This window comes from Oryx dammah, unplaced genomic scaffold (assembly GCF_014754425.2).
Source record: "Oryx dammah isolate SB20612 unplaced genomic scaffold, SCBI_Odam_1.1 HiC_scaffold_18, whole genome shotgun sequence".
Lineage (NCBI taxonomy): Eukaryota > Metazoa > Chordata > Mammalia > Artiodactyla > Bovidae > Oryx > Oryx dammah.
In genome coordinates this window covers 47,827,923-47,842,949 of record NW_024070202.1, presented here as the reverse complement: position 1 = coordinate 47,842,949, position 15,027 = coordinate 47,827,923, and the positions used below count along the sequence as shown (strand labels likewise).

General features: G+C 42.0%; 1 protein-coding gene across 2 annotated transcripts in view; it reads left to right on the top strand.

The window, feature by feature from the left end:
- The first annotated feature begins 10,274 nt into the window (after positions 1–10,274).
- Positions 10,275–15,027, top strand: part of NAMPT (nicotinamide phosphoribosyltransferase) — a 43,202-nt gene continuing 38,449 nt past the window's right edge. Inside the window, exon 1 of one of the 2 annotated variants that reach the window (XM_040260822.1) lies at positions 10,275–10,471. In XM_040260822.1, coding sequence (XP_040116756.1) covers positions 10,415–10,471 — 57 coding nt within the window. In that variant the 5' untranslated portion in view covers positions 10,275–10,414. The remainder of the gene's footprint in view (positions 10,472–15,027) is intronic. The other variant, XR_005724482.1, reaches the window with a different exon arrangement.

Sequence of the window (15,027 nt, the reverse complement as noted above, 5' to 3'; positions counted from 1 at the left end):
GGAAAGATTGAAAGCTGGAGAAGAAGGGGACAACAGAGGATGAGATGGTTGGATGGCATCACCGACTCGATGGACACGAGCTTGAGCAAGCACTGGGAGTTGGTGATGGACAGGGAAGCCTGGCGTGCTGCAGTCCACAGGGTCACAAAGAGTCAGACACAACTGAGCAACTGAACTGAACTAAACATCCTGGACAAAAATGGAGTCCAAAATGTTTCCTAGCCTCTGATTAACTGGTGCTGTAGGTGAATGGAAAATTCACCATTGGGAAAGAAAGAGATAACTAGTCCAGACTCAGATAAACTTTAAGGTAGATAACAGGTGGTTTCTTCCTGTTCCAAGGCAGATGGAACTATGAAATAATAGATTTGGACTTTCTTTGGAGAAAGCACTCTCACTCTGGTGTCATGCGGAAAAATAAGAGGGATGATGGTTAAATGAAGAAAAGAAACTAAATCTGTTTTTACTGGTGTTACTAGCCAACATTTGTGAAATATAACCATTGGGTCTTACAGTGCATCTGGCCGAGGGGTCAGTGCCACATAGACTAAACAAAGTAGAAAAGGGAGGTGTAGATCTCTTTTTCTGGAAAAGGAAGTTGGTCTTTTTGGTTTAGTTTTAAAATGGAAGGTACTGAATTAGGTTTGCATGCTAAGAAGTCAGCAGAAAGGAAGCATTTGAAAGTTTAGAAGAGAGAAAGGGTGATGACTAACAGGAATGGGACCTAAGGAGATCAGGGGACCGGGGCAGGGTGGTGAGGGGGGAAGGGGTTGGGTCCAGAGCACAGGTTAGGGAGATTAATCTGGGGTAGGAGAGACACCTCTTTCCTTGAGCCTGGAGAAAAAAGAAAAGATGGGTGGAAGCTTATATCTGTCAGGATCAACCTAGTTATGCTTCAGTAACAGCCTCCAAAATCATCACGGGTTTACAAAGAGAAAATGACTTCTCACTCTCACTACACATCCACAGCCTGTTCACTCTAATTTGGTTCTGTGTCACTCACATTTCAGGATTTAGGCTTGTGGCTCAGTGCCTGTCTGGAATCCTGCAGTATTCGTGGCAGAAAGAAAAGAGAGAATGGCAACCAGATCTGAGTTCTTAAAGCTTCTGCAGGGAAGTGGTGCACATCAGCTCAGTCCACATTTCATGGCTAAAAATTCCTTTGGTCATGACTGAGTTTAATAGGATGAGAACAAAGAAGAGGGACTTTAAATAAGGGTGAACAGTGCAACAACAAGGGGCTTTGAACATGGGCAAGCGATATAATCTACCACCCCATCCATCCTGCTTTTGTTTGTGATAGCAATAGCTCCATTCAGTCAATAACTATTTACTAAATCCCTGCTATGTGCCTAGCACTACACGTGACTCTGAGAATAGACCTCTAAAATAAAATAGACTTCTCTTAAAAGCTATTACAGCATAGGGAGTTCCTACTGATGGCTTGGTTGTTCTTACATAGGGGACTCTATCATCTGCTAAGAGGGAGAGAGTTGTTTGGCCTTAAGGAGTTTGAGGAGAGAGGTAAACATTTCTAAAAATGCTGAGCAAAATGGGAAAGAATGCTGAATGGGGGGAATAAAAGTATTGTCAGGCAGCATCGCATTGTCCTGTTCTGGATGATAGACTCATGGTGGTGTGATGTTTCCTGTTGGTGCTCAGCAGCCTGAATACTCTAAGGGAAAAAACAGTAAGGTTCTGGGGGCCAGCTAGGAAATAAGGGAGCTGGAGATGATGTTGACAGTAGAAGGAATGGGCCTAGGTCTAGATAAGAAGGAAAGTGAAGTCCTTTTGGGTAAATGCTGGGCAATAAAGCCCTAGGAGGAGGATAAGTGAGTGAACTAGAAAGGCAAGATATACTGACCAGAGAAAACAAGGCTGCAACTTAAGGTTTCACAGGTGGAACAGTTCTTGGTACAGAAAAAGTCCAGGGTGTGGACATTGGGTTGGGGCCAGTTGATTTTTTTTTTTTTTAACATTTTAGTGTGATGGCTAAATGGGCCTTTTTTTTTTTTAAATTGGAGTATAGTTGCTCTACAATATTGTGTTAGTTTCTGCTGTTCAGTAGTGACTCAGCTATGGGGCTGGTTGATCTTTATCCAGGCCTTCATTGTTCCCCAGAAATTGTTCCTGCACTTAAGAGTCATACCCATATGTAGTTTTATCTTGATGTAACAATCCAATGCTTAATGTACTGGGGATAATGAATTAACTACCTATATTGTTTTATTTCCCCCAACTCCAGAACCCAGTCATTTCGTAGCTGCTTTGGAAAAGAACAAAGGAAAATGTGACATTTCCTTTTGAAGTCTTCATACTTCTCCATACATAACTATGTATACATGCTGTGCTTAGTCGCTCAGTCGTGTCTGACTCTTTGTGACCCCATAGACTGTAGCCTGCCAGGCTCATCTGTCCATGGGAATTCTCCAGGCAAGAATACTGGAGTGGGTTGCCATGCCCTCCTCCAGGGGATCTTCCCAATCCAGGGATCAAACCCAGGTCTCCAGCATTGCAGGCCGGTTCCTAACCAGTTGAGCCACCAGGGAAGCCTAGTGTTTTCATATTCTTATTTAACTTAATCATATTGGAACTGATTCCTTTTCCAGCTTCCTACTCAATAGCAAAAAACTTCTTTTGACATCAAGTTTCTACAAATGTTCAGCAAATTCAACAACTATCCTTTCTTTAAAAAAAAAAAAATTATTGAGTATAACTGATTTATGATGTTGTGTTAGCTTCAGGTGTACAGCAAAGTGAATCAGTTATACATATACATATATTCACTCTTTTTTAGATTCTTTCCCCATATAGGTCATTACAGAGTTTTCACTAGAGTTCCCTGTGTTACACAGTAGGCCTTTATTAGTTATCTATTTTATATAATAGTAGTGTGACTATGTCCAAACTCCCAATTTACCCCTCCCTCCTCCTTTTTCCCGTTACCATAAGTTTATTTTCTAAGTCTGTGACTCTATTACTGTTTTGTAAATTTCTTTGTACAACTTTTTTTAAGAAACCACATATAATGATATCAGATGTTATTTGTGTTTGTCTGACTTCCTTCACTCAGTATGATAATATCTAGGTCCATCCATGTTGCTGCAAGTGGCATTATTTCATTCTTTTTTATGACTGAGTAATATTTGATTGTATGCATGTACCACATCTTCTTTATCCATTCCTCTGTCCATGGACATTTAGGTTGCTTCTATGTCTTGGCTATTATAAATAGTGCTGCAATGAATATTGAGGTACATGTATCCTTTCAAATTATGGATTTCTCCAGGTATATGCCCAAGATTGAGACTGTTATATGGCAGTTCTTTATGTAGTTTTTTAAGGAATATCCATACTGTTCTCCTCAGTGATTGTACCAATTTACATTCCCACCAACACTGTAGGAGAGTTCCCTTTTCTTCATCCTCTCCAGCATTTATTGTTCATAGATATTTTTGATGATGGCCATTCTGACTGGTATAAGGTGGTACTTTATTGTAATTTTGAATTGCATTTCTCTAATGATTAGTGGTGCTGAGCTTTTTGGCTTTTTTTTTTTTTTTTTTTTTGAGCTTTCATGGGCTTTTTGGCCATCTGTATGTCTTCTTTGGAGAAACATCTACTTAGGTCTTCTGCCCATTTTTTGATTGGGTTGTTTGTTTTTTATATTGAGCTGCATAAGATGTTTGTATATTTTGGAGATTAATCCTCTGTCACTTCATTTGTAAATATTTTCTCCCATTCTGTGGGTTGTCTTTTTATTTTATGGTTCCCTTCACTATACAAAACTTTTAGGTTTAATTAGGTTCCATTTGTTTATTTTTGGTTTTATTTTCATTATTCTAAGAAGTGGATCAAAAATGATATTGTTGCGATTTACATCAGAGAGTATTCTATTTTTTTCCTCTAGGAGTTTTATAGTGTCCAGTCTTACATTTATGTCTTTAATCCATTTTGTGTTTATTTTTGTCTATGGTGTTAGAGAACATTCTACTTTCATTCTTCTACATGTAGCTGTCCAGTTTCCTCAGCACCACTTATTGAACAGACTGTTTTCTTCTCCATTGTATATTCTCACTTCCTTTGTCATAGATTAGTTGACCATAGGTGCCTGGGCTTATCTCTGACTTTCTCTCCTGTTACACTGATCTATGTTTCTGTTTTTGTGCCAGTACCATAATGTTTTGATTACTGTAGCTTTGTAATATAGTCTGAAATCAAGATACCTGATTCCTCCCACTCTGTTTTTCTTTTCAAGATTGCTTTGGCTATTTGGGATCTTTTGTGTTTCCATACAAATTCTGAATTTTTTTGTCCTAAAAACTGTCCTGTCTCTAAGGAGAGCAAAATGGTGCTTATCTCCCAATCCCATAAAGTAAAATGGGAACATGGAAATAGAAACATAAGAAAACAAAATGGGAAAAAGAGGAAATATTTTAAATGACTTCAAGAAAACCTGTCTTTAGTTTTCTTGAGGTACAATTTATATACAATAAAATTCATCACTTTTATGATTAATTCAATTAATTCATTATAGAATTCAATTAATTCTGACATATGTAAACAGTTATATAATTATTACCACACATGTCATTTCCTTCACCCCAAAAAGTTTCCTCATGCCCCTTTGCAGTTGACTTCCTTTAGCCTCAGGCTCTGACAAGAACTGATCTGCTTTCTTTCACACTAGTTTTGCCTTTCCTAGAGATTTATATAAATGAAATCATATAGTATGTAGCCTTTCACATTTAAGTTCAAGAAAACCTTATAGATGAAAACAGCTGACAGGTTAAGAAAGGCAAGAAAAATAACAAAATAACAAATTTCACCAGTCCAAGTGTCTGTTGACTTTAGCCTCATCCTAAGTAATAATTTCCAGGAAACAAACTGAGTTATACTAGCACTATTACTATGTACTAGTTATATTTTGCTAAAACTCATTAAAAATAAATACATAATAATTGACATAAAAATGCATATCTGATTACCACTAATATGCACCTGATATTACCATCAGTGATAAACTTTTCTTAGGAAAGTGCTGCGTGGAAAGATCTCAACAGTCTAATTCTAACAGTCTTATTCTCTCAGTCACTGATTTTGCCCATTGAGTCTGAAAGTGACCATCAGGAAAATTTATAAGTAGTTATGATATCCAAATTCACACTCATAGTATTATAACATGTACACATTTTCCTTACTTTGTCCAGGCAAATAGTTGGTTATGAGAGTGTAGTATAGTCATCACAAGCATACAATAGAAAATATACCAGAACAATTTGTAATGGAAGGTCTATGAACAATCCATGTATGTGTGTTAATTTTTCTTGTATGTGTTACACTTACTGTTATCATTTCTATTCTTGTAGACTAAGACTCAGCAGCTTTGTGTGTGTCCTTATGTGATTGTAGCAGATCCAACAAACTGAGCCATTAAAGAGTGCTTTAGGAGTTAAGAGCACTGATAATCAGATTCATGAAAAGCCATGTGTTTCTGTAGATAATGCATTTTCCTTATGAAATTAGAACTCTGAGGTGTCCCAAAGGGCTACAGAAATAAGAAAAGGTCTAAGTTTAATTTAAAATTTCATCTTTAGCAACTGTTGTAGCTTGTAAGGCTGGAGAAAGTTACGAAGCATGATGGATAACCACTGTCAGGGGTTCCAGGTGGGTGCGTCCCACACCTACTTCTCCACTGTTACTGAGGTGAACTCAGGTCTGATTAGAATACCTGAGGCAACTTTGAAATACAAAAGTGTGCCAAGGCTGAATGGAGGGGTGTGTGGAAATAGGAGTGGTGAAGGAATAACCACCTTGATCAAATGGATGAGTTGCAGGCCTTTTATAACATTCAGAAGGAAATAAACAAGGGGCTGGATGCCCAATTTACCCTGCTTCGACTACCTATTTGGTAGGAATAGTAGATGAATCCTGGGTTTTGAACAAAGTCGGAGGCCCATTTGAGTCTTTGTTTTTATCATTATTTGTCATGTTGTGGAGACCAATGAGAAACAGTTTTTCAGATCTCCAAAGTTATGACCAACCGAAATAGCATATTAAAAAGCAGAGACATTACGTTGCCAACAAAGGTCTGTCTAGTCAAGGCTATGGTTTTTCCTGTGGTCATGTATGGATGTTAGAGTTGGACTGTGAAGAAAGCTGAGTGCCGAAGAATTGATGCTTTTGAACTGTGGTGTTGGAGAAGACTCTTGAGAGTCCCTTGGACTGCAAGGAGATCCAACCAGTCCATTCTAAAGGAGATCAGTCCTGGGTATTCTTTGGAAGGAATGATGCTAAAGCTGAAACTCCAGTACTTTGGCCACCTCATGCGAAGAATGGACTCATTGGAAAAGACTCTGATACTAGGAGGGATTGGGGGCAGGAGGAGAAGGGGCCGACAGAGGATGAGATGGCTGGATGGCATCATCACTGACTCGATGGACGTGAGTCTGGGTGAACTCCAGGAGTTGGTGATGGACAGGGAGGCCTGGCAGGCTGCGATTCATGGGGTCACAAAGAGTCGGGCACAACTGAGCGACTGAACTGAACTGAACTGATACTACTTGATTTGATTTAGGTCATACCTGAATGGTCTAGTGGTTTTCCCCACTTTCTTCAATTTAAGTCTGAATTTGGCAATAAGGAGTTCATGATCAGAGCCATAGTCAGCTCCCGGTCATGTTTTTGCTGACAGTATAGAGCTTCTCCATCATTGGCTGCAAGGGATATAATCAATCTGATTTCGGTATTGACCATCTGGAGATGAAAGAGATGGGAAGCACCTGACCTGCCTCTGGAGAAACCTGTATTCAGGTCAGGAAGCAACAGTTAGAACTGGACAGGGAACAACAGACTGAATCCAAAAAGGAAAAGGAGTATGTCAAGGCTGTATCTTGTCACCCTACTTATTTAACTTATATGCAGAGAACATCATGAGAAACACTGGGCTGGAGGAAGCACAAGCTGGAATCAAGATTGCCAGGAGAAATATCAATAACCTCAGATATGCAGATGATACCACCCTTATGGCAGAAAGTGAAGAACTAAACAGCCTTTTGATGAAAGTGAAAGAGGAGAGTGAGAATTGGCTTAAAGCTCAGCATTCAGAAAATGAAGATCATGGTATCTGGTCCCATCACTTCATGGCAAATAGATGGGGAAACAGTGGAAACAGTGGCAGATTTTATTTTTCTGGGCTCCAGAATCACTGTAGATGGTGACTGCAGCCATGAAATTAAAAGACGCTTACTCCTTGGAAGGAAAGTTATGACCAACCTAGACAGCATATTGAAAAGCAGAGACATTACTTTGCCAACAAAGGTCTGTCTAGTCAAGGCTATGGTTTTTCCAGTAGTTATGTATGGAAAGTTGGATTATAAAGAAAGCTGAGAGCCAAAGAATTGATGCTTGCGGACTGTGGTGTTGGAGAAGACTCTTGAGAGTCCCTTGGACTGTAAGGAGATCCAGCCAGTCCATTCTAAAGGAGATCAGTCCTGGGTGTTCATTGGAAGGACTGTTGTTGAAGCTGAAGCTCCAATACTTTGGCCACCTGATGTGGAGAGCTGACTCACTGGAAAAGACCCTGATTCTGGGAAAAATTGAGGGCAGGAGAAGTGGATGACAGAGGATGAGATGGTTGGATGGCATCACTGACACAATGGACATGGGTTTGGGTGGATTCCGGGAGTTGGTGGACAGGAAGGCCTGGTTTGCTGCGGTTCACGGGGTCGCAAAGAGTCAGACACAACTGAGCGACTGAACTGACTGATGCTACTTGATAAATATACTAAATGCTAGCTATTAAATTGTCTTTCATGGAGGGCCACTTGAAATCTCTACTTTGTATTTGGTGATAATTTCATAGTTCTAAATCCTAATTAACTAAAAATTGGTCCTACTTAACCATGTAGTTACATATTTGTTGTTGTTTAGTCACTAAGTTGTGTCCGACTCTTTGTGACCCCAGGGACTGTAGCCAACCAGGTTCTTCTGTCCATGGGATTTCCCAGGCAAGAATATGGACTGGGTTGCCGTTTCCTTCTCCAAGGGATCTTTCCGACCCAGGGACTGAACCCACATTTCCTGCATTAGCAGTCTGATACCGCTGATGCCTAATTCTACCTTAGACAAATGGAGACTTTTCTATTGGTAACATGAAATCATTTTCCTCTTATCCTCTGGAGACTGCTCTGTGTTCAAGTTGCTGCTGTGAGTGCAGGCCTTATGACTGTTTCTTCATTTAACAAGCAATGTTAATAGCATATTTACTTGCACTGATATTAAGCCTTTTCACCTTAAAACTGTAAATTCAATTCAAAGACTGAAGCTTAAATTTTATGCTACCATAAACAAAGCCCACTTTGTAATCAGAAATCTATTCCCCCCCTCCCGCCCCCCACTCACCCACCCACCCCCGACACACACACAGAACAATGGTCAGTTATACATCCATGGATTCCAGGAAGCTAAGCAAAAAGCATTTGTCATTTAAGTAAAATAGGTTACAGAAATTTTAAATGAATGAAGGAAGAAAGGTCCAAATTAAGAGCAAAATGGATCATTTTTCTTCTTTGAATTGTACTCTTTAATATATTAATAACATAATCTCCCCAAATACAGTTTTTAGTATTTTAATTTAATATTAATTTAGTTTTGAAAGTAATTTTCCCTAGTAAACATAAGTTAGGTCAACCAAAAAAAGCCTCGTTTGTTTTAAACCTTGTTGTTGAAATAATTCTAAATGCATTAGTATTATTCATTACCTTGGTGAGTGCCTAGGGATATCTCACCACGTCTGTAATCTTTGCTTTTACTGAATCTCCCTACAGATGAAGGCGATTGTCAGGAATCTGTACTAACTCCGAGACATAGCCTGGACTGAAGTTGCTTTTAATTGAAGAGGCCTCAGTGTTCGGACCGGAGAAGGCAATGGCAACCCACTCCAGAACTCTTGCCTGGAAAATCCCATGGACAGTGGAGCCTGGTGGGCTGACGTCTATGGGGTCGCACAGAGTCGGACACGACTGAAGCGACTTAGCAGCAGCAGCAGTGTTCAGACGATGAATCTCTCTCAATTCACAGCCTCCACCCCTACCATTCATAAAATAAGACTTCCACTAACTTGAATGACAATTGCGAAGTTCACGTACCAGTTTTCATTAAGTTGGTTTTCCCCTGGTAACTTGTGTCTTGTAAAACCTAAATCTTAAAAACAACTATTTATCATAGGGACAAAGGAAATCAGTTTTACGCAAAAATGCAACCACGTATGAGAACTAAGCAAGTGGATGGTCCACGCTTGCCTGAAGCCATCCGACGTCGTTTCTTTTGCTTTTGTATTTCCAAGTTGCCAACCCGTTTCCCAAGATTGAGCGATTACAGCGATGACACAAGTCAGTCTCGCACCCTATCAAAGACTGTGGCCCGTTGCCAATTACTCCTCGGCAAACTAGACTCAACTGGGTCTTGTTCTCTGATTATGTCAGGACTGAATTCAACACCCGAATTTAGGCGCAGGCTATTTTCTCAGGAAAAGTCAAAACATCCTCAAAGGATCAAAGAGCTCAGTCACAGAGGTGGAGGAAAGTGGAGTCGATGAGTCAGGTTAAGCAAACCCCTCAGCCTTTATTCCTCAGCGCAGCTCTTCAGATTTTAAAGACGGTTAGGAGGACCAGGAGAGACACAAGGGATGAAGGCAAAAGGCTCGATCCTGAATCTGAGACAGAGACAAAGGTGAGGAACTGCGCGAGGGGGACGGGGAGACGGACAGAGGGAGGCTCCTCAGCCCCCAGCCAGTGGCGTGACTTCAGGAGGACTCAGAAAATGGGCCAGGACTGGGTAAAGATAGGAAGGTGCCAGCGGGGAGGGCGAGCAGGCTAATCGCAGGAGTGGCGAGGCTGGGAACGCCCCCCTCCCGGCTCCGCCCCCACCCCCACCCAGCAGCATAGGGCGGGGAAATGAAAGCCAAGCGGGCGCATGGGTCACGGGCCGGGGCGGCCCCTTAGCCTCCGGCTTCCCGGGGTGGGCGTCTCCGAGAAAGGCGCGTGCCTCACGTCCTTCCCACCCCGCCCCCTGCAATCTGCGCACGCGCGGCCTCACCCCGCCCCTCGCGTCCCCAGCGGAGCGATGGGACGGGGGCGGGCAGCGGGGGTGAGGAGGCCGCCGGGAGTCCCTAGATTGCCAGCGCGCTCCGCCTCCGCCGCCGCTCCACCGCCGCCGCTTCCCTAGCCGCGTCACAGCTCCCGGGACCGCCCTCCTCTGGCCCCTCCTACTCGCTCCCTTTCTCCCTCCTCTTACCCTCCTCCTCCGACCGATCGGTGACTTAAGCAACGGAGCGCGGTGAAGCCCATTTTTCTCCTTCCTCGCAGCCGCGCCGGGCAGTCCGCGGCGCGCGGCCCCCACACTCCCGCCCGAGATGAATGCTGCGGCAGAAGCCGAGTTCAATATCCTCCTGGCCACCGACTCATACAAGGTAAAGGCTCGGGGAGGAAGAGGGTGCGTCGGGGACCAGCGCGAGGTTGCGGGGCGGGGGCGGCCGGGCTGGGGTCGTGGCGCTGAGGAAGTCCCGAGGGAAGGCGCGGCGGCGGGCGGGATGGGGCAGGTGAGGCTGGAGCCGCAGCTGGGGAGGAGGCTGATGGAGCAGGGATGGAGGGATGGACGGCAGGAGGCGGGGCCTGGGGGGTGCGTGGTGGGGCGGTGCGGCGAGGGGTTGAGGCGGGCCCGAACCGGTTCCCCGCACTCGCCGCCCGGGGCTTCGGGCAGCTCAGCGGGCCGACGGCCGGGGCGTCACTGGGTGAGCTCACGCCTTCCCCAGGAGTGCGGCCTTTTGGCCCTGGGCCCGACAGGGCCGGCCTTGGTTAGGGCTTGCCTGAGGAGAGCAGGTCAGTTAGGTAACGGCCCCTGGGATTCCGCCGTGGAAAGAGGGAGTCAGGTTTGAGAAGGGTTTCCCCCGCGGAGCTGAGTCAAGCAAGCTCACCCCTTAGTCGGCAGATGTGTCCCTCCTCGAGGAAGGGGTGGGCGAGGTCTAGTAGGGCTGCCGGAGCAGCCAGCCACGTTCCTCTGCCGGTGGCCCGGGTGCGGAGGACCCTTATCTGTCTGTTCCTGGGAGCCCTGCTCGATTCCCCTGTCCCACTCCATTGGGCTCGGTTTCAAACTCCTTTGCCTCTGGTGATCACTCACATTCCTCATCCCCTGTTGCAAAGGCCGATCTGCCTTTATTCCATTAGAACCACTTTGTGATTTCTGTGAAAAGGAAAGTGAAACACAAGAAGTTTAAAAAAAACTGTAGTTAACCTAGAGAACTTGTTGAGAGGACACAGCGTTCTGTTACTATGGCTATTGGACGCTTGCATGTCTAGGTGTCCCGATCATTTTATATGAAACTCACATACATTAATAAAGGGAAGAGTGATTAAAGGGAAATTTGGGAAATATCCCCTCCCTCAGTTTCCAAATTATATGAAGTAAACTGGATTATACTTTGCTAATAAGCTTTGTTATCCAGGACACCTAAAAAATGACATGTCAGCCTGAAAACTTAACTTTCACAAAATAAGTTTCAGTTTTTACTTGAGCAGCATGGTAGTTTGGAGTATAGCGATTAAAGCATAATGTTTTCAGATTTTTTTTCTTGTTGTTGCTTTTAGTTTTTTCTCTTAAATATTCCAGTAAAGTATTTTGGAGAATCCCATTTTACTTAAGTTCTCTGTTGAACTTTTTTTCCTAGCTGGTTTAAGATTCTACTTTTGATAATTAAGGTGGGTTATTATTTAAAGTAGAACCAGGTTTCTTTAAGGAGTGGTCTTTTAAATGGAACTTTAAAATGGAAATCTGCACAGTTGCAAGGAGATCATAGCGCTATCAAGGATGGTTTACTTGTGCTTCTCTTGTGGTTACTTAGTTCATGGTATTTTGAGTGTTTTTAATAGTGATTTTAGAATGGGCTCATCACAGTTTTCTAAAACTTTATCCCCTTAACCAAATCTTTAAAATAATTTTCAAGTTTTTTAATGTATTAATAACAAGAAAGGTAAGTTTTAACTTTTAAAAACAAAACAGTGTGCAAGCTTCTTTAGTTTGTGACTCTTCTAGCTATTATATATAAGGAATGTAAAATTGCTTTAACATCAGTTTCCTGGGATGAAAGGTAAGAGTGGTTACCCTAAAGTTTTCTAATCTGCTAGCTAGGCATACTTAACAGCACTATTAGAATTTGTACCTATTTAAGAGAGTTTATTCCTGTCCATTTCAAGTCAGACTGGTTGGTGTATTAATTCCCTTCCTAATATAAAACCTTTTAAGATTATCATCCTAGTAACTAACATATTTTATTTCCCACCCTCCCTCCCAAGAAAACCCTCAAGAGGATTAGTCAGGTTGATGTTTTATTATACCAGTGGTTTGCAGCAGTCAGTAAAATAGTGTATTTTACACTTGCAATTTAGTTTTTAAGTTTCATTTTCCCTACATTTTTGGTGATACTTACAGCCTGTTTATCATTTTTTTTTTTAATCTTCTTGGATGAAGAGGAGACAGCAATGGTAATCTTGAGTCTAGAAGCAGTAAAATTACACTTCTGTTGGAAATTACCTGAGATTATATACACATCCTTATTAGTACTTACATACTGTTGGCCAGTTAAAGTAGGGAGCTAGCAGCTTTGGTTGTATTGGTTGAACAGAACAAAACAAACTAAATTGTTCATTTGTTTTTTTTGCGGGGGGTGGAGAACTGAAGTAAGGATAATTGGCTGTCTAGGCACTCTAGAAAGGTATTTTGCAAGTAGATAGAATAATGTCCAAGCACATGACAACATGTAGAAATTTTGTTTTTCTTGTATCCTTTCCAGACAGTTCAGGACAATTTGGACTAAAGGGGCATTTAAAATATATATTCATTTCTGTAATCTCTTACTTCATTATACATAATGATGAACGAAGGAAATAGATGAATGTGGTTGTTTCTTCTGTTTTCATCCTGGGTTCTTGTTACAGATGAAAAGGACATTTAATCTTAAGTGTTAACAACTTATATTTTCAAAATGGTTTAAAGAAAATTATCTACTGGGTTATATTTACATTGTGCTAATAAGCCAGCTACGGAAAGGTGCATTGGGGCTGGCCTTAGCCATTGCGGTGCTAAAAAGGTATTTGGAACATTTTTTTGTAAAGGAAATAAGTCATTTTTTTCCCCACTTATTTCTGGGATAGCCATTGATCAGTTTCCAACTAAACGAATCAATAAAAGATTCATTTCTATTCCATTCTTCTCCCCCTTCTATATAGATAATGTCTGTAACAAACTACAGCAGAGAGTAGTTTTACCATTTCTGAACATTCTGCCTGTTAGCAGGTTGAAATGGAAGATGTTGTCAATTCAGACTTACTTGGAAAAAATAAATAGCATGCAGCACAAGAAAGAAATCTCTAAGCAATTTACAGTTTAAGCCACGTCAGACACATAAGTTATGAAATGTGCTGTCCAGTGTGGGTTGCTTCTCAAAAGGTCATTTTAAGCTAGTTATCTTGAACTCAGCATATTTTCATTAATTAATTAATTAATATTAGAGACCCATTAGGTATTATAATGGGTCCCATCACTTCATGGCAAATAGATGGGGAAGCAATGCAACAGTGACAGATTTTATTCTGGGGGGCTCCAAAATCACTGCAGATGGTGACTGCAGCCATGAAATTAAAAGACACTTGCTCCTTGGAAGAAAAGTTATAACCAACCTAGACAGCGTATTAAATAAGCAGAGACATTACTTTGCCAACAAATGTCTGTCTAGTCAAAGCTATGGTTTTTCCAGTAGTCATATGTATGGATGTGAGAGTTAGACTGTAAAGAAAGCTGAGCACCAAAGAATTGATGCTTTTGAACTGTGGTGTTGGAGAAGACTCTTGAGAGTCCCTTGGACTAAAATGAGGTACAACCAGTCCATTCTAAAGGAAATCAGTCCTGAATATTCATTGAAAGGACTGATGCTGAAGCTGAAACTCGAATACTTTGGCCACCTAATGTGAAGAACTGACTCATTTGAAAAGACCCAGATCCTGGCAAAGATTGAAGGTGGGAGCAGAAGGGGACGACAGAGGATGAGATGGTTGGATGGCATCACAGATTCGATGGACGTGAGTTTGAGTAAGCTCCGGGAGTTAGGGATGGACAGGTGGGCCTAGCATGCTGCAGTCCATGGAGTCACAAAGAGTTGGACAGGACTGAGCAGAACTATACAAAAAAGATCTTCACGACCGAGATAATCACGATGGTGTGATCACTCACCTAGAGCCAGACATCCTGGAATGTGAAGTCAAGTGGGCCTTAGAAAACATCACTACAAACAAAGCTAGTGAAGGTGATGGAATTCCAGTTGAGCTATTTCAAATCCTGAAAGATGATGCTGTGAAAGTGCTGCATTCAATATGCTAGCAAATTTGGAAAACTCAGCAGTGGCCACAGGACTGGAAAAGGTAAGTTTTCATTCCAATCCTAAAGAAAGGCAATGCCAAAGAATGCTCAAACTACCGCACAGTTGCACTCATCTCACACGCTAGTAAAGTAATGCTCAAAATTCTTCAAGCCAGGCTTCAGCAACACGTGAACCATGAACTTGCAGATGTTCAAGCTGGTTTTAGAACAGGCAGGGGAACCAGAGATCAAATTGCCAACATCCATTGGATCATCAAAAAAGCAAAAGAGTTCCAGAAAAACATCTATTTTTGCTTTATTGACTATGCCAAAGCCTTTGACTGTGTGGATCACAATAAACTGTGGAAAATTCTGAAAGAGATGGGAATACCAGAGCACCTAACCTGCCTCTTGAGAAACCTATATGCAGGTCAGGAAGCAACAGTTAGAACTGGACAGAGAACAACAGACTGGTTCCAAATAGGAAAAGGAGTACGTCAAGGCTGTATCTTGTCACCCTGCTTATTTAACTTCTATGCAGAGTACATCATGAGAAACGCTGGGCTGGAAGAAGCACAAGCTGGAATCAAGATTGCCGGGAGAAATATCAATAACCTC